Below are 27,597 nucleotides of genomic sequence, written 5' to 3'. Positions count from 1 at the left end.
CTTGTATAATAGGTGCAGTGGGCAACATGATGCAGCCTACAGGGTGCATTCAGCTTCCCTCGTTATTCCTCTTTAATACCTGTGCTTTGGTTTATAGTCTGTAATAAAATCACAGGCCTGGATACCTCTGTGTTATACCTAGATGGCAGCTCCATAAATTCCCTTATAGTTCAATACAGAAAACATCCAAGTTTAAAGATATAATAGCTTTATAGGGCTGGAATGAACCAACTTATTGTCCATAGAGTGGGCCAACCACATGGGGAAGCCCCTATCAGTATAATGGATTTTGTATTGTGAAGAAGAGTGATTGGAGAAAATGGTTGCACTTTTGATCCTTTAATACTTTTAAAGTCTCTCCCTGATGTTGTGGTCTGCAGTGTGCAATGCTGAACGAAAAGCTGGACTCTCTGGTCCGGGCGCTAAGCGAGGAGGCCGAGGCTCAGCTGGTTCCGGCTGGTTCCCAGTCACCTGACCAGGAAGGGGAGGGCAGCGGCTCTGACACTCCAGGGGTCCCTAGACCCTTCAGATCCAGAGAGCAGCTGATGCTGAGGGCGAACAGCCTGAAGAAAGCCTTGCGGCAGATCATAGAGCAAGCAGAGAAAGGTCAGAGAAAACTCCATTCACAATTAGAGCAGCTCTCAATTATTAATGTATCACTGGCGTGTATTGATTGGGATTATGAAGTGGAGCCATTAAACTTATTTATAATAACTGTGAATAGAATTATTCATCTTACTAATTTCCCCAGGAGTGCACTATTTCTTTCTTTCTCTCTCTCTCTCTGTTTCACACACATACTCAGACATCATACCATGTCTTTAAAATATATTTTGAATTATATATTTAAATGTGCAGAGGTGAGTCACAAGATGATTTTGTGAGGGTCTGAGGATGCAGTGGTTAAAGCAGCAGCGCCAGTCACAAAAGCAGGAAGGTGGAACCCACGAGTTGCAGTGCAGCCAGGAGTTCATTAGAGATAAGGGATATGTTTGGCCAAGTGCAATGCAGAAGATTGGGCCTTAGGTCAGGTGATTCATGGAAAGCTTTTAGTATGGCCACATCACCAGAGAGAAGGCAGGAGGAGGAGGCATGGTACACAACAGCAGTGTCACAGGCAAAACACGGCCAGTGGCTTTGCTGGAAGATCTAGAGAAGCGGAAGATCACTTGGTGAAGACCCCAGTTGTAGATTTTGGACAGGGGTTGGTGCGCTGAAGCATATTCTATAACTTGTAAGGTTAGTTTGCAGCAGGGTTGGTACACATGGAAATATAATCAAGTGCTAAGGATTTTAGCATGTTTTTTGGACAGCAAACAGAGGTAAATGCATTGACGAGTAGCTGTATTAATAAAGAGGTTAGGTTTGTGTGTGAGGGGGAATGTTTTCGAGAAAGTGCACAGGCTATAAAAATTGGTAGAAGGGGTGAAGCACAAGATTGGAAATTGCTGTTGAACATAGGTTAAAAACTGCAGGTCCCAGAGTGCATTGCGTTAACTACACTGAGGTCAGACATGGTGTTGTACTCTGAAAGTAAACGGATAGTTTATTTCATAGAGTTAACAGTTCCATTTGAGGATGTATTTGAAAGGAAGAAGCTGAAGTACTCTGACTTGGCGGCTAAGGTGAGGGAACGCGGGTGGCAGGCACATTAGACCAGTGTTGATAGGTGTTAGGGGATTTGTAGCCAAGTCTGCCACATCAGTGTTTGGCTTCAGGTGCCAGAAACTAAGGGCAACTGTGAAGGAGTCATCAGAAACCGCTGAAAGGTCTAGTCAGTGGTTGTGGATAAGGAGAACACAGACAAGTTGGGGAAATGCACTGTAGAGGGGTTGTTGTGGTGGTTGGTGATGTAGCATGTAAAGATCACGTGGAACTGCTGGCACTGAGCATGCATTAACGGTGCCAATGGGGCTTGGTATAGCCTTAGTTACCAGGGAGGCCAGTGCGGATTTGCCAGTGTTGATGCTGAAAGGTTAGGTAGGACTGGGAGAGGCATGGGTCTGAGACGCCAGACTTCACTGTTGAGCCTTCTGGAGGGGTCGTGGGATTAATTCAGTGAAACATTGACCAGGGGAGGTGCCAACCTGATGACCTCTGTGAAGAGCTAGTGGGTGGTTTGGGTTCTCATAGATGTTAAGGGTAGTTAGTTGCTGATCGGATCACAACTGGCCACAGCAACCTTAAGGTGCTTTATTACTATTGTGTAGTGGGTGTGTGGGTTTGTTTTTTTTTTCACTTCAAAAATCAACAAAGCATGGCATTAGACCAGAGGGCCTGTATATGCCTTTACTACTGTGTTTATTTAAAGCATGTAAGGTAACATTACAGAGGAGGCTTCCAGCAGAGAAATGTTAATGATTTCTTAAGCTATTTATTACAAAAATGGCTGATTCTGACTCCTCCCTCTGTCCTGCCCCTGCCGCCTCCTCAGTGGTGGATGAGCAGAACCGACACACCCAGGTTCAGAGGATGTCTTCCACAACGTCAGTCAAAAGAGGCAGCAGTGAGGACCTGAAAGAGGCGGAGCCACGTAAGTGAAAATGCACACCATCATAAGAGAATACAGCTCTATTCAAGAATGTCATATTTACACACTGTGGTTTTCTCATGAAGGAACCTGCTCAGGATCACACTGATTAGGTGTTAATCTGAGGGTTTAATGTAAAAGATTCAGTGTTAATGTCATCATGTCATTGTTTATCAGTGTTACAGTTATTAGCGTTTAAACTTGAAGTTAGACTAATGTCTCTAATAAATACAATTTCTTTATTTCTTTCAGGTCAAAGCACTGTCAGCCCCACCTCCCCTGCCCCCATCGTGTTGGAGAAACCAGACAGCTGCAACAGCGCAATGCTTTTCACTGACGAGTAAGAACACACACACACACACACACACACACAGTCACTCTCTGAGAGATTAGTGGTCTTACAGATGTTTCTGTGGATAAGAGGAGATGAAACATGATGTTTTTTCCAGCTAATATGACCCACAGTTCTGCAGCAGGCCGTCACACACACACACACACACACTGCACACACTCACATTTATTTACAGTGCTCTTTACAGCACACGAGCGTTCTGTAATATGCATTTAATATTCTTTACGTTGTTACTGGTTGTTAAGGCCATGTAAATGATTAGGAGGTTGATATAAATTTTATGATATAAATATATTCATTCTAATGTTAGTCCTGTTTATAAAACAAAAATAACTGATGTTTACTGCACAGATAAATTGCAGTGTTTATGAAAACAATAGATACAGTGTTACCTGGTTATCTCTCTCTCTCTTTTGCTCTCTCTCTCGCTCTTGCTCTCTCTGTCGCTCTCTTTCTCTCTCTCACTTTCTTTCTCTCTCTCTTTCCCTTTTTGTCTCTGTCGCTCGCTCTCTCTCTTTGTCTTTCTTTCTCTCTCTTTTTGTCTGTCTCTTTCTCTCTCTCGCGCTCTCTCTCTCTTTCTCATATTCTACACACAGGCAGTGCACAGAGAAGTGTGTGATGAACAATTACTTTGGGATCGGTCTGGATGCCAAAATCTCTCTGGAGTTCAACAATAAGAGGGATGAGCATCCAAAGAAGTGCAGGTGCAGTGGAATGATCTTCTGCTAACTCAGCTGCACTCACACACGCGTCTTACTGCACCAGTTTTACGTTAGTTTGTACGTAACTGCATTGTCCTTTCTGGGAGTACACTGTCTTCCCAGTTTTTAGATGTGAAGCATCAAATGGAACTGGCTCGTAGTTCACTCAAAGTCCACTCACTCCTTCAGTCGTCCACAGTTGAACACAATGCTCCGTTTGTCTGAGGATGAATATTACTGTGTCTGTTGGTACACTGGTGTGTTTTATTATGTCCTGACATGGTTTTGAATGTGAACTTTTTGTCCTCTACAGCAGCCGCACGAAAAACATGATGTGGTACGGTGTACTGGGCACTAAAGAGCTGGTCCAGAAAACCTATAAGAATCTGGAGCAGAGAGTGCAGCTGGAGGTGTGTTTCAGAGAGAGGGGCTTTTACAGTCAGAGACCATTTAATTATTGATACATCAGCCTTAATGTCCTTTATAACAGATCTGTTTATCACACAATTTACTGTAAAGTCACTGCAGCTGTTGGAGAACCTCAGTGGTAAACTGATGTGATTTCGGCGATAGTCTAAGAGTAGTGCCACAGGTTCATGTAATTTTCCAGAAGAATATACCAATGCACTATCAGTTTTTATATTATATTATGATCTGTTTGTGTTTATGTAACGTTTTGTTGATTTTGCTCTTAACTGTGCTTTATTCATAGTGTGCTTTGTTCCTGTTTTTGTTGATTTCTCTCTCTGTGTCTATCTCTGTCTCTTTCTCTCTTTTTTCTCTCTGTCTCATCTCTTTCTCTCCTTCTCTGTCTTTCTTTCTCCCTCTCTCTGTCTCTCTCCTCTCTTTCTTTCTTTCTCTCTCTGTCTATCTCTCCTCTCTTTCTTTCTCTCTGTCTATCTCTCCTCTCTTTCTTTCTTTCTTTCTCTCTGTCTATCTCTCCTCTCTTTCTTTCTTTCTTTCTCTCTGTCTATCTCTCCTCTCTTTCTTTCTCTCTCTCTCTGTCTGTCTCTTTCTTTCTCTGTCTGTCTCTCTCTGTCTCTTTCTTTCTGTCTCTCTCTGTCTTTCTCTGTCTGTCTGTCTCTCTGTCTCTGTCTCTCTCTCTCTCTCTCTCTCTCTCTCTCTCTATCTCGTAGTGTGATGGAGTGCCTATGTCGTTGCCCAGTCTTCAGGGCCTGGCTGTTTTAAACATTCCCAGCTATGCAGGAGGCATTAACTTCTGGGGAGGAACCAAAGAAGATAATGTGAGTCTCTTTCTATTTTTCACACTCACATGCACCCTTCCACTTCCGCCACCACCCCTACACACACACACACACATACCTGACTAGAACACATGACAGTGTTGACTTTCAGAACTTCAGTAGCATTACACTGAGACCACAGAGAGACCTGATTTCCATAGGCTCAGGTTAGAACATTGTTTGAAGTCTTCTGGGGCTTTTGTTAGTTTACTGCTCATTACTTAACCATTAGTATTCTCTACACACTGCTCAGGGTAGTTTGCTCGGGAGGCTGATGCTATGGCTGTAAAAGCTGTGTGTGTATGAGAAGGCTACATTTGCAAAACATATAAAAGATCAGGGAAATTGCACCACAGCGTTCATTTGTGATAGGAGTAATATAAGTGTTAACACGTGACTAATGGACATCTGCACGTATAAAAAAGTGAGTGTAGTGAGATTGGCTGCGAGGATTATATTAAACCTCTCAGAGACCAGAGAGTTTGACCTTTACCGTGTGTGTGTGTGTGTGTGTGTGTGTGTGTGGCTGTTCGTCTCGGTGGATTTGTTCAAAAGAGATAAATAAAGAAATAAAGATTAACAGAAGGGCATGTGAGCAGAGCAGAAGTGAGGACATGACACAGATTCACTGTTCGTGACAGAGAAGGCGAACAGATCCCACACTGATAAGACACTGATAAGTTTCACACTGATGCTCCGAGCCACATTCAGTTTAAAGGCTATAGATAAAGCATGTTTTCTTCCTCCTGCAGCTAAAAATAGAAAGTCATTTGTCAGCTCACAGGAAGAGGGCACACTGGTATTTATTGCCCTGTAAAGACCTGGGGCCAGGAAATATTTCTTAGAATGAGTGACATTTCCGAAAATCTGCACGGAAAAGACATATTGGAAAGTAATATAAGGCAAACGTACAGAGAATGACAGCAACAGGCAAAATTAAACTGTGTTATCAACTCATAGCTGGGGCCCACTGCAGACCATGCTTCACTTTCTCTTTTTGTCTTTATTTATTTCTCCATCATAAAGAACCCAGACACCACTAATGTAATGTTTGTCAGTGCATTATTTTAAAGGGCCATGCATTTTCAGTTTGAATGTTTACTTAATAACCACGAGTGCCTTTACAAATCAGTGCTCATTCAGCATCCAGCTGTTACCCTCTGCCCATTCTTTCTGACGTTATAAGAAATGATTCAGCTGCGACTCCTTCTGAAACTAATTTAACACAAACAGCCATCTTAATGTTATAAACAGGGTGCCGGGCGGCACGGTGGCGCAGCAGGTTAGTGTCGCAGTCGCACAGCTCCAAACACATGTTGGTAGGTGGATTGGCGACTCAAAAGTGTCCATAGGTGTGAGTTTGTGTGTCTGTGTTGCCCTGTGAAGGACTAGCGCCCCCTCCAGGGTGTATTCCCGCCTTGTGCCCAATGATTCCAGGTAGGACCTGGACTCACCGCGACCCTGAACTGGATAAGGGTTACAGACAATGAATGAATGAATGAATGAATGAACAGGGTGCATGTCCATCCTAAATGACCTCTTTAACAACTCTTAAGTTATTGCTCATTTTTTCCCCTTTTGTTGTTGTGTAGAATTTTGGAGCTCCTTCGTTTGATGATAAGAAGCTGGAGGTGGTGGCGGTGTTTGGAAGCATGCAGATGGCCATGTCTCGCGTCATTAATATACAACATCATCGCATTGCACAGGTGTGAACACACACACACACACACACACAGAGAGAGAGGCTCATTTGCTCCTAAAGCTATGGAGAGAGATTAGTCTCAAAATACTTTACAAATGCGTAAATGTTAATTCACAAATTAAACACAAGTCACAAATTTGTTTTACTGTTTACCAATGAATACATCACACTCTGTGTCTCACAGTCTGCAGTTTGTACAAATACAGTTACATTCATAAATGTGTTTGTTTTTCATAGATGTATCACAATTTTATCTGAAAATAAATACATTTGTTTACATTTACATTGTAAATATTTGTAAAGTCGAAGTCTCGAATTTAAAATGTATTTGTAAAGTGTTGAGTCTGCGATTGTGAATCGAGTCACGGAAAACACGTGAGTGACGTGCATTTGTTCATTTCCTCTCGCGGGTTTTTGGATTTTGAGACTTTCACATTTCACAAATGTAACAGACTTTGTCACTGCGTTTGAGCAACTACAGACACGTACAACTAAAATCCACAAATGTGATGGAATGCACAAATTTAAAACAACAACAGTAATAAAAATTTAAATTCACAAATATGAAAAAAGATTTGCATTTGTAAATGAAATGTGGTGAATGTGTGAATCAGTATCTTCTCAAACGGCTTAAAATGTACAAGAGCAGACCTTTTTAAGGTTCCAAATGTGACCGTGGGAGTTTTTGAACGAGGTGGAAAAAATCCACACATTCACCTTCTCTGCTGCGTGTGCGAATCTCTTTTTGCAGTCGCGGATTTAAGACCCTGTTTTGACGGCCAATTGATGGACCACTAGGAAAGCTTTAGCTGGACCAATCAGATCGCGAGGTTTGTTTAACCATAGCGACATTTATTTGTTGCTGTCAACCATATCGCTTTTCCACCACAAGAACTCCGGTTCCGTTCCAGATTTTTGGAACCTTGGTTCTTTCCAGTGAACCGCCGCGTTTCTACGGACAGAGGAGAAACGTAACCAAGAGCCGCGGCTCTGACCAACGCGTATGGCATCGCGCCTAACTGTGCCAGGAACAAATAAATATGGGGCGTGTTCCTGTTTTTTTCCTATTATTTATTTATATTAAACATTGTAAATGACCCTGTCAAGCTCCACTGGGCGATAAAGCTGTATTTGAAGCTCTGAGCTCTTGGTTACATTTCTCCGCTGTTCACTAGGTCAGCAGGACGCCTCTGAACTCGGCCACAGTGTTCCCCTCTCATGAGGTATTCCTGATTCCCCTCTAAACGTGTAGAAACGCTGCGGTTCACTTGAACGGAACCGGAGTTCTTGTGGTGGAAAAGCGCTATGGTTTACAGCAACAAATAAATGTTCTGATTGGTTAAACAAACCTCACGATCTGATTGGTCCAGCTAAAGCTTTCCTAGTGGTCCATCAATTAGCCGTCAAAACAGGGTCTTAAATCCGCAACTTCAAAAAGAGATTCGCACACGCAGCAGAGGAGGAGAATGTGTGGATGTTTTCCACCTCCCACTGTCACATTTGGAACCTTAAAAAGGTCTGCTCTTGTACATTTTAAGCTGTTTGAGAAGGTACTGATTCACACATTCACCACATTTGATTTACAAATGCAAATCTTTTTTACACATTTGTGAATTTAAATTATTGTTGTTGTTGTTTTAAATTTGTGGATTATAGTTTTACGTGTGTGTAGTTGCTCAAACGCAGTTACAAAGTCCGTTAAATTTTGAGTTTGTAAAACAATACTCACAAATCTTTTTGACCCTGTTTTGACTCCATACACACACAGCAGCCTGGTCCACAAATGTGGCCAGCAGACGAACAACCTACCGCTAGGTGGCACTCCCCAGTGTTTTAGGACTGACCTGTTGCTGTGACTCCATTGGCTGCCGCAGTAAATAATAGACAGCTAACTCTGGCTGCTGATTGGCTAAAAAAATTGATGACCAGTGAGAAGCCCGTTTTTTGTTTAGAAGCCGTGGAGTATCTGCCGTCTGAGGAATATGGAACGCCATTGGTCTCTAAATGTGTTGGATTCTCCGTGTTAACACGTAGCTTATAATTTCGTGTTAACACGCTGAGGTATTTACATGTTAACGCATTTCGAACGTGTTAGTTTAAATGGATTTTTTCGCTGTGGGGAATCATGATGATTTACTGCCACCTACTGGTGCATGGCGTTATTGCTGAAATAACAGAACTTACCGAATAAAGGAAAAAATTCAGTGTTTAATGTTCTTAACGGTCTTTTATGAGATTTTGTATAAACATATAATAAACCCCTCACTTCAAAGTATGACCGCCACAGATTTCACTGCTGAAAAAAGCAATTTTTAATTCAGATTTGTTTGTTCAATTCTATTTTGAAGGAGATTTAACCTCACGTTTTTAATGTGTATATAGAAGTAGATAAAACATGAACATAAATGAATGCATCTTTAAAAATAGTATACATGTTTACAGAAAGAGGAGGATCTGGAAAGTTAATTTCACTATGGGTTTGTATTGACACTGTATTGTTTAGCAGTATGCTAATACAAGAATGTATATAAAGTATCAATGTGAATTAATTACGCCTCAGTATGTGAGAGAATAGTGATGCTTGTTTGATATAAAATTATGAAAAGCTTAGTTATAGTTATATAATAATATGCATGTTTACAAATTTTAAGGTACTAAACACCAGTCTTTTATTGTAAAAAAATAAACTTTCAGTTGCTATGGGGATCAGCTTAGTATTGCTGTCTTCACACTGCTCATGTAGGGCTCAACGTAGCCATAGGTCAGCGCTCAGCTCACTATGTTATGAATAATTCAGGTGAAACGTAGGGACTACGTTCAGAAAGGATTTATGTTTCGTGTCAGCTACAGCGTGTGATGCAAGTCCTATTATGAATATGTAAATACGCCCGGATTTGAGGCCTCCCATTGGCGAAAACCTTAAGAAGCATGTAAATGTGTCATTTTTGGTCACATTATCATGACAAATTTTTTTACGTGTTGACACGCATTTTTTTTAATAACTTGTTAACGCGCATGTGTTCACACGTTTAGACCCCAATGGCGTTCCATAGAGGTAGAGCACCTGTCTGAAACACATCGCGTCCCATATCAGTCCAATAAGCAACACGATTTTTAGTGCCCACATACAGGAAGATTTTAACGTGTTTTACTGGACGACACTAGTCTGCAGCGAAATTAGGGAAGATCCGCTGGATTTTAACATTGTTAAATTTAGGACACCTTCAGAAGTGTTCCCCAGTGATCCCCCTCCTAACTGTCTGTATACGCTGAATTCAGCGGCTCGGGCAGCATTTTGTTCAAACTTCCACATTAAATGTTGCACAAACGTGTCTCCATTTAAGTTGACCCCCCCCCCCCCCCATGTCCTAAAACAACAGTGCCCTCTAGCGGTAGGTCGTTCTCCTGCGGGCCACATTTGTGGATCAGGCTGCATTTGTATTTGGAGCGGGTGAAATGCGAAAGGAAAGTCTCAAAATCCATAAACCCGTGAGAGGAAATGAACAAATGCACGTCATGAAAAACATGTGAGTGACTGTATTCACAAACGCAGATTCAACACTTTACAAATAAATTTTAAATTCGAGACTTCGACTTTACAAATATTTACAATGTAAATTTAAACAAATGTATTTATTTTCACATAAAATTGTGATACATCTATGAAAAACAAACACATTTATTTATGAATGTAACTGTATTTGTGATGTGTTCATTTGTAAACAGTGAATATTTGTGACTTGTGTTTAATTTGTGAATTAACATTTACGCCTTTGTAAAGTATTTTGAGACTAATCTCTCTCCATATGAAGCACCTACAAACAAACAAACAAACACACTCTTTAATGCTAAGCCGTGTGTGTTCAGTGTCGGCAGGTAAAGATCACCATAAAGGGAGATGAGGGAGTTCCTGTGCAGGTGGATGGAGAAGCCTGGATCCAACCACCTGGCATTGTCCAGATCATCCACAAAAACCGTGCTCAGATGCTCACCAGGGACCGGGTAAGTGACTCTTAGTTTCACAGGCGTTTAAATGGTTAAACCATTGTTATTCTGAAATATATTCCCCATATATTTTTTTTGTCCCAATGTGAGTTGAGTGGAACTTCAGCTGTTGATCTCTAAATTCTTCTGTGCTGAGGCGGTGTGTGTTTGTTTTGTAGGCTTTCGAGAGCACACTGAAGTCATGGGAGGATAAGAGGAAGTACGACAGCTGTCGATCCAGTCGGCCACGTCTCAATTCTCAGCAGTCTATGGAGTATCTGACTGAGGAGGAGTGTGCTCAAGTCCAGCAGCTTGGCCTTGTGGCTGACTCTCTCATCAACAGGTGTGTGTGTGTGTTAGTACACCAGGTGTATATCACACTGAAGGGCCCAACAGCTGTTTACACACTCGTATATAGAGGGACAGGGGGGGCTCTGCATTGTGGGGGCAAGCGCGTCCCTACAATGTAAATAATTTATATTTTGTAGGGAATGTGTGCCACAGATGCTCCGCCCACAGGATGCCAGAGAGTCTGATACTTTCAGTGCACAAACCTGGCCTCACTGTCAGGATTCTGCCAGTTGCATTCTGATTGGCTCTCTGTACATCTGCGTATATGCACTTCCATGTATCATCTTGTACTGGCTCTGGTATTGGTCCAACGTGAATTTGCCTACTTCTACATGTCATGACTGAATAGCAGAATTCTGATTGGTCCTTTAGCGTGTAATTTAAATTTCTTTTTCTGAAAAAGCACCAGAGTGTCCCTAGATATAAGGTAGGGGTAAGTCTTCACAAAATAAATGGAAGACTATGTGTGTTTGTGTGTAGGATACGAGAGGTTGCTAAGACCCATAAGGTGGTGGAACAAGAGTTGGCTCATGCAGTAAATGCGAGTGCTGCAGTTCTTTCTGAGGCTTTTCCTTCTAAACCCTCCAGCCCTGAGGTACACACACACACACACACACACACACACACACACACTGTTATTACAGAGCACATGATAACACACAAATATTACAAAGCTTTTAAACATCTATCACATACTTTTCTAACTAATAGTCATGTATTTTGGCCTTTTTGTTTGTTTAGAAGAGTTTACGTGACGTTACTTCATGGTGTGTTTTCAGAAATATTGCTAAATATTTATGGCTAATTTAATTATACAAAATAAATGAAGCTACATTTCCATAAAATAAACCCCAGAATATTCGATATTAAACGTCAAGAACAATTTAAACCTTTTAGATTTTGGTCAAACGATTGTCCACCTTCAAAGACCTGTGTGGACCATGTTTGTAAATGTAGAACTTTTATGAAAAACACTTTTTATCATTTGTAAAATGTCTCCAGGTGGTGTTTAGCCAAAAATCCTTGAGGATTCTTACTGGAAAATCAATTTTATTGACACAGGAAAAGTAACCTTTCCTGGTCGGTAAAATACTTCATTTCATTCAGACCTTAGATAAATGCCATACGATGATTTGTTGTGGCCTTCTCCCTCCGTGTGATACATAAAATGTACAGAATGTTTTCAAATAAAATTTGCCAAAACATATACAGTGCCAGTAAATTTCATTGCACTTCACGACTGTGTCGCACTCGTTGATTCTTCACAAACAATTTTAATTTTATATATTTACGTTTGAAGCCTGAAATGTGGCAAAAGGTTGAAAAGTTCAAGGGGCCGAATACTTTCGCAAGGCACCGTAACAATAACAGTCACTGAACAACAAAGTGGTAGAAATATGGGATGAAAACATCTGGTTCTGTTGTCTATGTGTTATATTATTACTTGTTAAATCAAAGTGTTTTTGGTTCATTGTTTCTGTGTCTGATTTATGGAAATAACAAAAAGTGGAAGTGTTGCTGCTGTTATAGTGTGTGTGTGTGTGTTTGTGCAGGGTCTGAGTCGAAGCACGGCTGTGGAGATTGTGAATAGCAGTAAAGTGCTGCAGCTGGAGACTCGGATGCTTTTAGAAGGAAAACTGCTGGTGAGATGTTCCTCATCGTATCAATAAACACACATCCAACGCTTTATTGTCTTTAAATGGAGAGGTTGTGTTCATTCGTACCGAGTGTGCGTCAGAACTGCTGCGTGACTGTGACATTTGTGTTTGTTGTTTGTTTATTTCCTGTGCTCATTTCACTGTAGGAAACACATGAATAATGCTGTTTAATATCTGAAATGGAATGTGTGTGTGTGTGTAGCAATTGGAAGCTCCTCAGGAGGAAGAGCTGCTCTCCACCCTCAACTCTCTCAGCGCTGAATTAATCAAACTGGAAGACATCCACTGGATCTGTCCCAGCATGCACTGTTCTGAGGAGGTCTGTGTAACACACATTAGCACAAATACACAAACCTGATACTTGACCTGTCCGTTAGAGCTGTTTCTCGGGGCACTTTATATATTTTTTCCAGATTTGTAACGGTTTAAGATCAAGATTTATGAAAAACCTGAGCTCTAAATGTAGTTTCATTTTTAAATAACTGTATTAACAATGTTTACATTGTATACTGTATTTTACTGAATATACCATAGAGCAGTGGTCAGTAATAGGAGAGGAGACTGATCACCAGATTTAATGGGAGTTTATGGATACATTCCCAGCCTCCAGCAAAAAGAGCCAATCAGCTCGCTGCTTATTGTGACGCTAGTGTGGGAAAGCAGTGAAGTCAACAGCAACTAGAAGACAAGCTGTTAGGCACTTTATTTTTAAATGTATAATATTTTATATTATTATATAATTTTATATAATATTTAAATTTTATGAGAAGAATTATGTTTTTTAATTAATGTTTTATTTATGATCAGTGCCATAATCTTGGACAGTTTTCAGATGGATTTGGTCAATATATAAAGTTAGACATTATAAAGTGATGACTTCACGCCCCTCGCTGCCGTTGTATTCTTAGCTGAACCTATGTGTGCTTTTAGGTCCTTTACACCTTTTATTTTCTACATAAACATGAGAATTTCTTTTTTAATTCATCCGAGAACTTACATTTACGTTTCGTCATAGCTGCTCGAGATGAGGGTGGGTACATGAGCTTTGCCTGACGTAAACAAGGACTACTGACGTGCAGACTGACCAAATAAATGTTTACAGAGAAGGTTATCGACCACTAACGGTAGCTCTACAGTCAGACCGTCCAATCAGAAGAGTTTAAGCTACTTCACTAACTCACTCAAGCGAACCAATCGGAGTAGGGGAGGGCGGGACTAGTTTGTGAACGAAGCTTCTCGAAGTTCTATGTAAGCGCTAGAAAAACAAAATGTCGGACGTTGGTGAAATTCCGCCCGGACATTATTTTTAAGTCTAAAAAAGAGGACATGTCCGGGTAAAAGGGGACGTCTGGTCACCCTAGATTTACTGAGTTTTAACGAAACACCCGTCATTCAGTGACACTCCACACACATTCATATTTCTTTCTCGTTCCCTCCTCTCTGTCTGTAGGACCCATCCCGGGCCAGTTCTAAGAGCAGTATGAAGCTGAAGATCATGCCCAAAGTGAAGAAGGAGAAAGAGAAGCTGCATAAACAGCGCTCCAACAGCTCTCTCTCAGGTCAGACACAGCACCGGCTGAAAACATGCTTCACTCGCGTTGTATTTTTAATTTTGTGACACGTCACGCTTCCATTGTTCATTGCTGTCGTCATGTGTTTAGTGTCTCAGTAAGAAAGCTGATCTACTGTTCTTTAAATTACAACATTTCAGAGACCAATTTTACCCAGTGCTCTTCTATATTTTCCACCAAGTGATGGAAGCTCATACTCATTTATCACCTCTAAGAACAATTCCTACTCTTCTAGCTTCACATTTAAACCCACCTCAGGGACTGTTTAGGTTGTTTATAAAGTTGGTGGGCGTGCTCGTGTACAGTGTGCCACAGTGGGTGGATCTGTGGTGATTAAAGCATTCAGTTTACATGCTGCAGGTTGTAGGCGTGAGCTTCCATTACTTCGTAGCTACTTAGATTAAAAGTCCCAGTGCAATTAATAAATAAATATACACATAAAATAATCATTTCCGCTGATTAGCTACGTTTTCAGTAAAAGGGCAATAGTGTTTTTGCTGAAAATGTCTTAGAGGTCAGCAGTCTTACTCTGCACTCTTTCCCTGTCCTCGTTTCCCACTGGAGCTTGATGTTGTGTTATATTTGGTTTTATCTGTGCATCAAACTGCCGTTTAATGGCGTGAAGGCACACTCTTCCCCAAATATTTATTATTAAACTGCCATTATACTGACACCTATTGGCCTATAGTCTTTAAGAGATCCCGCACGAGTTTAAAATGGCTGTTAAAATAAACTGGTTCATTCATGGACCACAAAGCAACTTCATTAATCTCATTGATGAATATTACTCGTTATTCATGAAGGCCTTCCCTCCAGAAAGTGTTTTGCTTGTGTGCTATTTATGTGTGTTTTATGTTTCTGTTGTGTGTGCACATGTTTGTGTGTGTTTCTTTTCGGGGGCTAGTCGAGAGATGGGGTGCGGAGGAAGTGGGCTCATGGCTGGATTCGTTGGGGTTAGGGGAGTACAGGGAGAGGTTTGTGGCCCGGGACATCCAGGGCTGGCAGCTGACTCAGCTCCAGAGACACGACCTAAAGGTACAACAGTGGCCACATTTTCACAAATGAAATCAGAGAGTAACTGAGTCAGAAACTTTAAAACAATTTTGTCAAAGTAATGAGCTCCCAATTATGGTGACTACTACACGCAGTGATGTCAACTGCAGCCGATGGATAAGCAACACAGAGGCTGTTGTCTTTGCTAACTGCAAAATGATGGCCTCTGTTACTTCTAGGCTTCATAAGTAAAATATAAATGTGTGTGGTGCAATGAGAAACACCAATGACTTTGTACACATGAGTAGTTTAGAGTTCCCTGCTCGAGTAAAAGAACACACAACTATATCAGGAGGAGGTCCTTGGGCAAGACTCCCAACTGTAATGAGAAAGTTATGAATACATGTTTCAGACCTGTTCCTTTATTGGCTGAAAGATGGTAGAGGATTCTTTGTTAGATGGAATCAGCTGCCTTCCAAAACGTATTAACTGCTTGTTTACTTCTTCTCAGGAACTTGGGATATCAAAGGTGGGGCATGTGAAGCGGATCCTGCAGGCAATTGAGGAGTTGGAGGGTCTGCTGTAGTGTCCCTGATGCAGACGTTCTTGTCGCCTCAGAAAGATGATGCCTTTCTTTCTCTGAAGAAGAGAAGTCAACTTGCGCACAGTTGCAGGTGTGTGTGTGTGTGGCGTGTATGTGTGCGCAGCAGTGAGAAGCCGAGGGGTCACATTGCATTGACTGGGAATTCTGGTCCTGTTCTCGGCCTTGGTTTCAGCGAACGCAGAGTGACAGACACTGGGCGTAGAATACTCCACACACCATCTTTCACTTTCCTTATTGGCTCCTATCAGTGTGAGTTCATGTGGTACCCACTTCCATGCATGGTATACACCTTTATTCTTCTTATTCCTTTGTTTTTTATTATTTTAGCTTCTGTATTTTTACCTGCATCGATACATTCAAAGCCATGAGACACATTATTTTAAAAAGGACTTAAAGCGTACTGTCTTCTCAGTTTGCCGACATCCGATCAACATTAAAGGAACAAAGAAAACAACGTGTTGTACATAAACAATCGCCCCCAGTGCACATTTTAAATGAGAAGTACAAGAAAAAAAGCATCTTGAATGTATGGTGGACCTGTATTCCATGTCAAAATGGATAGAAGTGCATTATAGTTGCTTCTGTCTGTGATCTATTCAGAGACGGTCGGTGTTTTTCTGCATGCCTTTCCAGCCCACAATCCTTGAGCAGAAAAAAACAAAAGCCACAAAACTTTGTTTCTATTTTTTTTTATGTTTACTTTTCTCTTTAATTGAAGTCGTGCTGTTGTATCACTTGTGTGCCAGGTGAACTGTTGTACTACCAGCTTTCAGTGACGTTAACTTGTGCCAAGTTCCTCAAAAAAAATCACTTTTCCAGAGCGATCTCGTGGGGGGGAGGGGTAATAATTATAATTATCACAGTGTTGTACATTTCAAATGTATTTAACCTTTATTGCCTTGCACTTTAAAGAGGAAAACAGTCGTTCAGAAGCAAACGTAAACATCATGTTTGTTTTTCCTCTTCAAAAAAAACACAGCAAAACTCGTTATTCCCACTTTAGGGCAAAAACACTGAGAAGCGTTAGACCCATGTCTGGTTCTCGTAAGATTGAGTATTTCCGTAAGATCTGTACATGGAATCTGATCGAGTTCTTACAGTGAATGAACATTAATGTATCAGCCTTTCACAAAATGACTGAAGCGTGAATGTTCTCTCGGATCTGAGAGGGACGGGGGGTGACGTACATTAATCTGATAGTTGTGAGCTGAAATGAAACAGTATTTCTTAAAAGAATTAAAGAAATCAAGGACAAAAAATGTATAAAAAACAACGTTAGACTGTAATATTTGTGTTTGTTTGAAGATTCTTGGTGTTTGTTCTAAGGTTGTGATCAAAGTCCACTGTTTGGAGGAAAAAAAACAATTCCCTTTTACCTCCTGAAAGTGTCAGACTACTGTAATATTAATAATAATAAGTGTTAGCAAGGTACACAGAAGACGCGGTTGTTGTGATATCAACAAAAACAACTGAGTTCTCTGGTTTCTTTTAAAAGGTGCACCAACAGACCATTGTTTGTTTTGGTCATTCATAATTACAGCAAACTACTGCTTACTGTTTACGTTTACGCTTGAAGATTATTTATCTTTTTTTGACTTAATTAAAGTTATATTTTGTGCCATGAGTAGCTTCCTCTCGCTCCGTCCTTTGGCTGCGAACACCTCTACTCCAGGATTGTTGCTGTTCATATGAAGCAAAAAATAAAGCGTGGCCATCGCTACTCGCGTGTTTTTCGCAGTTTTCCATTATTTCCACGTTCCAAGTGATATTTCTGTTTGCTTTCCTACAAAGTTGGTATTAAAGATGAATTCCACTTTGATGTCCGTGTTCCTTTATTTCATTTTAAAACTATTCCGTGATCAAGCCGTTACCGAAACTGAATGAAATCTAAATAAAATCTCCACACAATTTAAAGGACAGCTGAAAGGTTCTGATCAAATCAGGAACAATGTAAATTACAAAAGAAATCAAAGTCCATTTGCTGCTGGACACTCACTGGCCTCTATTTCCCTGGAGGGACATCTGTGGCCTCCTCCAGCAGTGGAAGGCTGTCTTCGTCCTTGTTCTCGTCCTCCTCTTTCTTCTTCTTCTCCTCTTCCTCTTCCTCCTCCTCCTCCCAGTCAGACTCGCTGATGTCATCGTCCGATATGTAAACGTCTGGTTTGATCTCCTGCTCTGTGGTGTCCGGGGTCACCTCCGGCTCAGGTTTGTGTTTGGGGTCTTCCAGCTTCCCCCAAGCCACAGGGTCCACCTTCTTCAGGGTCACCTCTACTTTGGAAGGCAGCATGTTCACAAAACAGCTGTTTACATCAACCACCTGAAAGACGTGAAAATTACCGAAGTCACCAACACTCTTTTTCAGCGTAAATCATTGTGATTGCATTGGAAGCATTGGTTCTACTGAAGTATTTTACCTTTAACTTTCAATGGGATTCAGTGTAAAAAGGTTTTATTCAGTAATTTTGGAGCATTCCTATTGGTCCATTCACAGTGTGAATGACAGCTGCTGTGTTCAAACGATCTAAACTTACAATCTACAACAATGAAGATGCTTTTCTTTGGAGAGTGACCGTTTAAACTTTTTCAATTGTATTTATTTTGAACAAAATACTGATGACTAACATTTATCCATTTATTTTGTATCTGAGAAAACAGCATTCTTTATATAAGCACAGCTTTAAGAATGACAGATAATCCTTACCCCCCACAGGTGGATGTTCTTATGGAACTCCTTGTTGTTTTCAAATTGGATGTGACATGTGAGCTGTAACAAAACAGAAAGAGAGAGAAGACTGATTACTGTTAGTCCTCCAAGCGTCTAACCATTATTCATTGCATTACTATTAGCAATTAGCCGTTAGCATCAGACTCATAATTGGTATCTGTTTGAGATTTGGGTTTTATGTCCAGCGATGCCACATGCAAATATCAGAAAAGGCAGAAAAGCTTTCCAGTCGAAACAGTTGAGTTTTAATTCATTTATGTGTCGTCAGTAATCTTTTATCCAGTCGCGGTGGGTACAGAGCCCACCTGAAATCACTGGGTGCAAGGTGGGAACACACCCTGGAGGGGGCGCCAGTCCATAGCAGGGCGCCACACACTCACACCTATTGACATTTTCAAGTAGCCAGTCCCACCAACGCGTGTTTATGGACTGTGGGAGGAAACCAGAGCCAAATGCAAAGTGAAACCTGAGCTTTCGCTCTGAAGTTAAGGACTGGGCTTTGTCAAACTGCTGTTCTGCCAACATGGAGGTGGGGTTGAAGGCAATGCAAAGATCAGGAACTTACTACTGTGCGGTTGGCCTCCACATAGGACTGCTCAGGGATGGAGTTCTTGGCGTAGATCGTGACCACCACCTGGTTTCCAGTCTGATGCCAGTCGTGTCGGCAAGCCACCTTCTTCTTATCCTGTCATTGTCCAAAACAGATTCATCCACCAGATAAACTCTGAGCTTAATATTCTTGTGGAATACTGTCAGAATTATTGGACACGGGCAGAAGTATTAAGCCAAAGTAAGTGCATTATCAGGCCCTAGCGTTTACTTACTGTGAGTCATGTTAGCCATTTTACATCTGTCTTTGTTTTGACAGATATATAATTTGAACTGATGTGTGTTTATGGTGGTTTATTTTAATTTTTACATACTAGGAAACGCTGCTTACTTTGAGGTATGTGCATGAGAAGCACACAAATGGGCCATACCTGTTTTGGGGTCCAGCGATGTTTGCCTGTACAGCAGCCTTTCTGATCTAGAAAAGCATTGAAGTCTGTGGTTTTTATGCAGCAACAACCCCAGTATTTGTATCTGAAAGTCAGATGAAAAAAAGATGAAAATTCAAGCTTTTATTGCGTGTTTAGAGACTGTCTCAGCTTCTGTCTGTTTGAGAAAATCTACAATTTTATATGACTTCCATGTTCCTGTTGATCAGTGTTTTCTGTCTGAAGAGATTATGTTAATTATTGGGAACCACTGTGGCATCAACACTCCCTGAATGCTAGGCTAATTTGCAGGCTAATAAACAACCAAAATAACATTACATTGGCTGTTGAACTAAATTAACAATTAATAATCTATCTTTATTTAGTCCAAAAAACAAAACTAACAGTAATAAGTTTGTTTATTTAAATCATTTTAACATGAATAAAGGCTGAGGGAACTAGCTCGCTAGCTTGCTAAGGTTAATATTTGTTTCCTTGCACGAGGAAGCTTTTAATTACAGTAGTTCCCTCCCTACCACTAAATAAAGTAAGTAAAGTTAGCTATCAGATATTTAATCCCAGTTTTTGGGGTTTTAAAAGAGCCATCAGTCTTATTCTCCATTGATACTTCTTCACATTATGAAACAGCTGTTATAATGACACCTAGTGGTGGGAACATAGATTTCATTACAATTATGAAAACGTGAAGGAACAGAAACTCACCCCTCATGAAAGACTGGATCTCCAGGGTGGAATATGCAAGTCTCAGCATTCGTCTCTGGGCCCTGGTAAAGCTATAAATATACAGTGGAAACTTCAGCAATTTGTGAATATACAAAGGAAGGTGTAATACATGGGTTAAAAGTAAGGAAGAACTCATCTCTACTGTAATTAACCCATGGAAACTGTAAGCAATGAAAACATTCACAACCAGTCAGTTCCTTTGGGGCTAATAAGTGTTAATCCAGAGCTTGAAAATGGATGTAAAAGCAAGAGGAGGAGTTCAGATCAGCTCCCAATAGGAAATATGAACCTGCAGCTTAATGATAATGAGACTAATTCTCTGTAATCCAGCTGTAGAGGTTCTCTAGAGGCTGTAATGAACATTAAATACCAGAGCTGCTGGACACTGAGGGCCAGGGCTAGGTCATTAGTTCTGAAACCAATTATTCTCAGGTGAGGAAAGGTAAAATGTCTGAAACCAGACGCCATTTTCTACACGACTTCTGAATAAAACAATTTAGTGTCACTGTTTTCAAGAATGTTATACTATTGTCGTATCAGGTGATATTTAGGAGGCTAACGCTTTCCTGATCCCGAAGTGAGTTGCAGAATAAGTGTTTGTTAAATGTAGCTTGTGGTGTTGCTGTGACTCCGTTCTAAATAATTACAATTAAGGAGTGATATTCCACACAGTTTTTACATTTTGAAGCTTTGGTGATGGCACCAAACATTCAAAGTCCTCTAATAGCTTCATGACAGACCGCTGTAAACGTTGGCCCAAATTGTACATTTATAATTCAGTCAAGACAGAGGGATACCTGCAGGAATCATACAGCAATATATTGTCAAAAATGTTCCCAGAGTCACCACAATATTAGTCATCACAATTACATACGATAATCAGAAGACATTATAAAGCATAGTTCCTTTGAATATATTGACAACTCAATGATTGGAGTTCAGACTTTTTTTTTTTGAAAAACTACATGTAAAAAATACATTACACACCACACTCCTCACAGACAGTCACCTGGAGGAAACCCACGCAGACACAGGGAGAACACACCACACTCCTCACAGACAGTCACCCGGAGGAAACCCACGCAGACACAGAGAGAACACACCACACTCCACACAGACAGTCACCTGGAGGAAACCCACGCAGACACGGAGAACACACCACACTCCTCACAGACAGTCACCCGGAGGAAACCCACGCAGACACAGGGAGAACACACCACACTCCTCACAGACAGTCACCTGGAGGAAACCCACGCAGACACAGGGAGAACACACCACACTCCTCACAGACAGTCACCCGGAGGAAACCCACGCAGACACAGAGAGAACACACCTCACTCCTCACAGACAGTCACCCGGAGGAAACCCACGCAGACACAGAGAGAACACACCACACTCCACACAGACAGTCACCTGGAGGAAACCCACGCAGACACAGGGAGAACACACCACACTCCTCACAGACAGTCACCCGGAGGAAACCCACGCAGACACAGAGAGAACACACCACACTCCACACAGACAGTCACCTGGAGGAAACCCACGCAGACACAGGGAGAACACACCACACTCCTCACAGATAGTCACCCGGAGGAAACCCACGCAGACACAGAGAGAACACACCACACTCCTCACAGACAGTCACCTGGAGCAGGACTCGTATCCACAACCTCCAGGACCCTAGAGCTGTGTGAGTGCGACACCTACCTGCTGCTCCACCGTGCCACCTCTTCATTAACAGAGGCAGTCAAATATTCATATTCAAGAACCTGGTCTAGGTTTCCTTTATACAGATATTTGTTTTTAGTTTAAAAGAAAAGCAAATCAGCTATATCCACGTTCACCACTAGAGGGCATAAGAAATCTACTTTTCTAAATTTCAGTCAAACAAGTGTAAATATTCATCAGCAAATGGGCTCACACAGATGTAAACACATGGGTGTACACACACACACACTCCTAGAAATACTCACTGTTTTGCATCCTGTGTTCTTGCACTTGGTGCCAATAATAACCTCCTGGTTCTCTGTAGGACACAAAGAGACAACAGAGGGACAGGTCACATAGGTCACATGACAGGAAGTAGTGAACAAAGTGTGCCGTGAAAAAGGGAAGAACATACGTCTCCACCTCAGACTGAAATCGTTGCGATCGTTATATCTTCACAATGAACCACAAACAAACAATGCAGAGGAACAGTGCATGAGGCCCTGTTATTCTCAGTGCTACACACACACACACACACACAGCACACGGAGTCGATTTTACATTTTTTTAAATGTAGCAAAGCATATTTATTGATATTCAAATGGTTATTTACATCTTCAGTGTATTTTCTGTAAAGCTAGTAAAACCAGTTCATGCTTCAAAAAGTGAATGGAGTGCTACAGAGAACCGTTGTTTGGGCATGGCTCCGAATCCTGTTACATAGAACAACGTCACTGAAATGGTTTATATTCAACAAGAACTGAGAAGAAAAAGAACCAGACAAAAATGGCTGAACCCAGAGGTTCTGCTCCTCGCTCCCAGGCCCTCATTTAAAGGAACAAGCTGTTCTGAACAGGTCCGTTTAGACAGAGGATTACTGATGTGTAGTATCTTGATCAAAGCACATCACTCATTTTTATTAAGACCCCAGGACTGTGTTAACGTTTGGAAAATGTATGTCACTTGTTTTCAAAGCACTTAACGGATGAAGCACAAGAGTGATTACATTTTCAGCCTATGGCCCAAGACTTGGGAAGAATTTGCAAATTACCATTAGGCAAGTCCCATCCACCTCTGTTTATAAATCAGATCTCATTTTAACAGTCGGACATGAGACGTGTTTGTGTAGAAGACTTGCCACAAGAAGTTGCTTCTGTGCTTCGTAAGAGTTGAGTTTCTCATGAGTAGAACTCCATGTCATCTTTTGAGAGTTAAGCTTTAGGACATAAAGCTGTGTGTGTGTGTGTTTATATACGTACAACCACTGACTGACCATAAAACACTTTGGTGGCATGTAGTTAATTTAACTATTTTATTAATTCATTATTTTCAATGCAGTAAAAAGGGTGTTCACACAGACTACACTAGCACAGGTCATTAGCACAGGTCACTAGCACAGGTCACTAGCACTGTCTGGGACGTCCTTCTTAGAGGTATTTGGAACATGACAAGGTCAGATGAGTAAAGACTGGGAAATACAGAATTAAAATGACATTAAGAGCACTCTAGACTTCATTAGGCACGAGGTAAAGGAGGTTAATGTGTCTGCAATGTCTGTGTGGATAGAGCAGCTCACCTGTCTTTTCCTTTTGCCTTTCACTGATTTCCATTTTCTCCAGGATCTGAACCAGAGATGGAGCCACCTTCACCTTCAGCTTGGTCTTGGGCTCATCGGAGCTGAGACAAACAGACGTGCACACAGCTATTTTTTTTTTTTTGAAGGCTATGTTTTTCATGTAAAAATAACAATAACATTAATGTTTTCTTGTTACTGAGGGTTATGGTTGAGGTTAGGGCTATGTTTCTACTATTTTATTAAAACCTACAACAGTCTTAATCATATTACATGAGAATATATTGTTAGGAGTCTTTCCCAAGGACTATATAAGTGTGTGTTTGTGGGTGTGGGTGTGAGTTTGTTTGTGTGTGTGTGTGTGTGTGTGGGGGGGGGGGGGGGGGTTGTGTGGTGGGGGGGTTGTGGGTGTGGTGGGTGTGTGTGTTTGTTTGTGGGGGAGTGGGGTGGGTTTGTGTGTGTTTGTTTGTGGGGGAGTGGGGTGGGTTTGTGTGTGTGGGTTTGTGTGTGTGTGGGGGGGTGGTTTTGTGTGTGTGTGGGGGGTGGGGTGGGTGGGTTTGTGTGTGTGGGTTTGTGGGGGTGTGTGGTTTTGTGTGTGTGTGTGGGTGGGGGGGGGTTGTGTTTGTTTGAGGGTGTGTGTGTGTGTATATATACCTGGGTCTCTCTCTCTCCATTGCCTCCGCTGATTTAGGGCCCTGGTAGATGATCTCTTCGGTGTTGTGTTGTTTCTGTTCTCCTTTATCAGACACCACCTCCTGCCTCAGAGGCTCATCAGGCTTTACGTTACTATGGCGACCACGGGCACAACCCTAACGACCACGAGCAGCACAAATGTTTAATCAGATGTGGAAATTAACAACATTCCTATCAATGGGCTCCACGGGAATATACGGAACACGCTGGAACTGAGGAGATCACACTGTGTCTTAGCTGCTGCTGTATGTTTTCGACACCTGTTTCGCCTGTTTCCCACACTAAAGATCACAGGTTTGAATGAGTTACAAAAGTGTGCTGTAACCCAGTGTAGGCGTGAAAGTGAAAAATGGAACCACACAGAAAACATGGTTTTGTACGTGTAGTATATTCTTCACCTTAATGGAGAGAAATTCAGAGAAGTCAGTCGTTCTCTTTTTACAGCAGGACCAGCCCTAAAGGAAAAGAGAGAGAGAGAGAGAGAGAAACAAAAAACCTCAGGTAAATATTAAAGCATTAAAAAAAGTCATGAGAAATGATAATGTTAAGTGGCATTTATGTTTAATGTTACTGAAAGTTGTTCAAGCCCATGTTTAACAGCATAAAGCCAGGTGTAATACATTCTAAAGCATATTATTCAGTAACTAAAAGGACCTCGGTGCAAACTGATGAGGCTCTTTCTATAGAAGTGTGTAACTAAAATATTTTTTTAAATTATTATTATTATTGTTCATCATGGGGCGGCACGGTGGTACAGCAGGTAGGTGTCGCATCAACACAGCTCCAGGGACCTCCGGGTGACTGTCTGTGAGGAGTGTGGTGTGTTCTCTCTGTGTCTGCGTGGGTTTCCTCCGGGTGACTGTCTGTGAGGAGCATGGTGTGTTCTCTCTGTGTCTGCGTGGGTTTCCTACAGGTGACTGTCTGTGAGGAGTGTGGTGTGTTCTCCCTGTGTCTGTGTGGGTTTCCTCCGGGTGACTGTCTGTGAGGAGTGTGGTGTGTTCTCTCTGTGTCTGCGTGGGTTTCCTCCGGGTGACTGTCTGTGAGGAGTGTGGTGTGTTCTCTCTGTGTCTGTGTGGGTTTCCTCCAGGTGACTGTCTGTGAGGAGTGTGGTGTGTTCTCTCTGTGTCTGCGTGTGTTTCCTCCGGGTGACTGTCTATGAGGAGTGTGGTGTGTTCTCCCTGTGTCTGCGTGGGTTTCCTCCGGGTGACTGTCTGTGAGGAGTGTGGTGTGTTCTCTCTGTGTCTGTGTGGGTTTCCTCCAGGTGACTGTCTGTGAGGAGTGTGGTGTGTTCTCTCTGTGTCTGCGTGGGTTTCCTCCGGGTGCTCCGGTTTCCTCCCACAGTCCAAAAAAACACGTTGGTAGGTGGATTGGTGACTCAAAAGTGTCCATAGGTGTGAGTGTGTGAGTGAATGTATGAGTGTGTGCATCACCCTGTGAAGGACTGGCGCCCCCTCCAGGGTGTATTCCCGCCTTGCGCCTAATGATTCCAGCGGTTACAGATAATGAATGAATGCAATTTGAGCATGGAACTCATGTCTGAGTGTAAAGGGACAACATGGTGGCAGTAAACTATACAGAGAACAGTTAGGCGTTTGTATGTTCTCCGAGGTGAAGTTTAAACACTGATCATGAGTAGTGTGTTAAGACTAAACTCAGTGATAAACCTCAGCTCACCTTTAGAGCATCATGGAAGATGGGCACCCCAGGGTGATAACAACACGCACCTAGAAAGAAAGAAAGAAAGAGAAAGTGAGAGATTTATCAGCGACGGAAGTATGCGTATGAATGTGTGTACACCAGGTTTTAACACAGTGTAGGTACCAAAGCCAGTTAACATACTCACTTCTCTACTTGAGTTAAGGGTAGAATTAGGCTAAGGCTGGCAGCTGTTATGGTTACGTTTCATTAAATCCCCACAAGTGTGTGTGTGTGTGTGTGTGGGCGGGGGGGTTCACACACAGTGCAGCATGACCATGCTGAACCAACAAGACGTGTCACTGGGGACATTTATGGCAGGGAACAGCTGTAGGTAAGAGCTCAGAGTGTCTACTCTACAAACACGTGGCAACATCACAGTTGATGTACCATTCTTATATATTATCACTGCCACAACCAAAGCTTGTATCTCCATTTCTCATCATTCTGCACAATCTGAAAAAGTCAAATGTCTGCTGCAGTGCCACAAATTTCAAACGTTCCAAGACGAATTAGTTATATATATAAAACATTGCTGAATCAGTTCACTTACAATGTTAAGAAACATACAAGGCTTTGGTCCAACAGCAATAATCCACACAAACAAACAGAACATTACTGCACTGAGGCCTATTTTACAAATTAATCAGGCGGCTGTAGCTTTAACAAATGAATGTAAAGAGCCCAGTGCAAAGGAAAGCTACACTGTGCCACAACAAAGACCACCATGTTTACATCTGAATGATAGGAGCCAGTGTGCAATATATTCAGTGTTCAGTTTAAATTAGTGAGCTTCCAGTGGACGTCTGAGCTCGGTCAGAACCAGCACATTTATAAGCACAGGATCAAACAAACAAAAAAGGTGATACCAGGTCGTGAAGGGAAAAAAACAAAAACAAAAAGTCTTACCATCTGAGTTTTTGTCTTCATCAAACCTGTCCCCACAGCCTTTATTATAACAAAGCAAAGCCATAGCACTCTGATCTGCTCTAATTCACGTCTCAATCTTCTTTTATAAACACTCTTCACTCATTCAGCAGTCGCTCTTGAGCTTCTGGTCTTCTCCAGGTTCGTCACAGCAACTTAAAGACTCCTATACACTCCAGAACTTTCAGCTGTGGACAAGGAGAGATCCAGAAACAGCTATGGCACTCAGAAGAGGTTGGGGGTAAGAGGGAGAGGGAGGGAGAGAGAGAGAGACAGAGACTACTGCATGAATGAAAACTAAAAATAGTCAAACCCCCTCACCCCCACGGACCACCACCACCCCTCCAACTTACAGCTGTCGGCTTTTATCAGAACATTCCTGACAGTCTGAAATTAAGCAGCCACCTGAAATAAAGCTAAAAGGAGAATGAATGTAAAGCAAAAGCAAAAAGGTAAGAATCAAATGATACGTGATTAAAAAACTGTTTAAATCTGTTACTGCCATTTAGTGTAATTCCCAATAAGCAACTCTTGCTTCAGTAAGTCTCAAATCTAGTAATGGAAGAGTGTGGGGGGGGGGGGGGTCCTCAGTGTCAGTTTGGACTCAGGGCCAAAAGACTCCATTTGTGCTGCTCTGGGATCAGTGTGTTTCTTGTAATAATTAGACCGCAAACGAAAATGCTTCTGTAACACTGCTGCAGTACAATATCAACTGACAAAAAATGAACATACTTACTCTGGACGAAGTAAACTGACGAGGTTTTTCTGGCGTTTCAAAAACAGGAAAAGCCCCAAATACATCCCCTTGTCATTGGAAGGTCTGGAGAAGCTTTGGTGCTTCATATCAATGCCTTTGTTTACAATAA

The 27,597-nt window shown here is 41.7% G+C and overlaps 2 protein-coding genes across 5 annotated transcripts in view; one reads left to right on the top strand and one right to left on the bottom strand.

The window, feature by feature from the left end:
- The window catches only part of si:dkey-172j4.3 (diacylglycerol kinase delta), a 106,248-nt gene extending 88,614 nt beyond the window's left edge, over positions 1–17,634 (top strand). For 2 of the 4 annotated variants that reach the window (XM_066680396.1, XM_066680394.1), the window contains 15 exons: positions 381–606; positions 2,435–2,533; positions 2,783–2,870; positions 3,479–3,586; positions 3,897–3,993; positions 4,720–4,827; positions 6,420–6,533; positions 10,397–10,531; positions 10,693–10,856; positions 11,345–11,459; positions 12,418–12,507; positions 12,725–12,841; positions 13,973–14,081; positions 14,998–15,128; positions 15,598–17,633. In XM_066680396.1, coding sequence (XP_066536493.1) covers positions 381–606; positions 2,435–2,533; positions 2,783–2,870; positions 3,479–3,586; positions 3,897–3,993; positions 4,720–4,827; positions 6,420–6,533; positions 10,397–10,531; positions 10,693–10,856; positions 11,345–11,459; positions 12,418–12,507; positions 12,725–12,841; positions 13,973–14,081; positions 14,998–15,128; positions 15,598–15,672 — 1,776 coding nt within the window. In that variant the 3' untranslated portion in view covers positions 15,673–17,633. Of the gene's footprint in view, positions 1–380; positions 607–2,434; positions 2,534–2,782; positions 2,871–3,478; positions 3,587–3,896; positions 3,994–4,719; positions 4,828–6,419; positions 6,534–10,396; positions 10,532–10,692; positions 10,857–11,344; positions 11,460–12,417; positions 12,508–12,724; positions 12,842–13,972; positions 14,082–14,997; positions 15,129–15,597 lie in introns of all 4 variants that reach the window. The other 2 variants (XM_066680395.1, XM_066680397.1) reach the window with 2 other exon arrangements.
- A 44-nt stretch (positions 17,635–17,678) lies between these two features.
- zgc:92429 (uncharacterized protein LOC445063 homolog) lies at positions 17,679–27,597 on the bottom strand. Its single transcript, XM_066680406.1, has 11 exons — positions 26,714–27,597; positions 25,784–25,833; positions 24,508–24,564; positions 24,071–24,225; positions 23,420–23,520; positions 22,110–22,162; positions 20,116–20,186; positions 19,396–19,498; positions 18,981–19,100; positions 18,392–18,454; positions 17,679–18,007 (listed from the first exon to the last, which is right to left on the bottom strand). The coding sequence occupies exons 1-11, from the start codon at positions 26,775–26,777 to the stop codon at positions 17,693–17,695; spliced, it is 1,152 nt and encodes a 383-aa protein (XP_066536503.1). The 5' UTR covers positions 26,778–27,597; the 3' UTR covers positions 17,679–17,692.

This window comes from Hoplias malabaricus, chromosome 9 (assembly GCF_029633855.1).
Source record: "Hoplias malabaricus isolate fHopMal1 chromosome 9, fHopMal1.hap1, whole genome shotgun sequence".
NCBI classification, from domain to species: Eukaryota; Metazoa; Chordata; class Actinopteri; order Characiformes; family Erythrinidae; genus Hoplias; species Hoplias malabaricus.
Note: the sequence above shows the minus strand (reverse complement) of the source record. Positions and strands in the feature narration are given on the sequence as shown.

Excerpts from the sequence above, each read along its gene's own strand:
- zgc:92429 (XM_066680406.1), bottom strand. The coding sequence starts at position 26,777 with ATGGCTTTGCTTTGTTATAATAAAGGCTGTGGGGACAGGTTTGATGAA. Across the intron at positions 24,226-24,507 it reads CTGAATTTCTCTCCATTAAG|GGTTGTGCCCGTGGTCGCCA; the intron begins GTGAAGAATATA and ends CGTGGTCGTTAG. Across the intron at positions 19,101-19,395 it reads ATCGCTGGACCCCAAAACAG|GATAAGAAGAAGGTGGCTTG; the intron begins GTATGGCCCATT and ends GGACAATGACAG.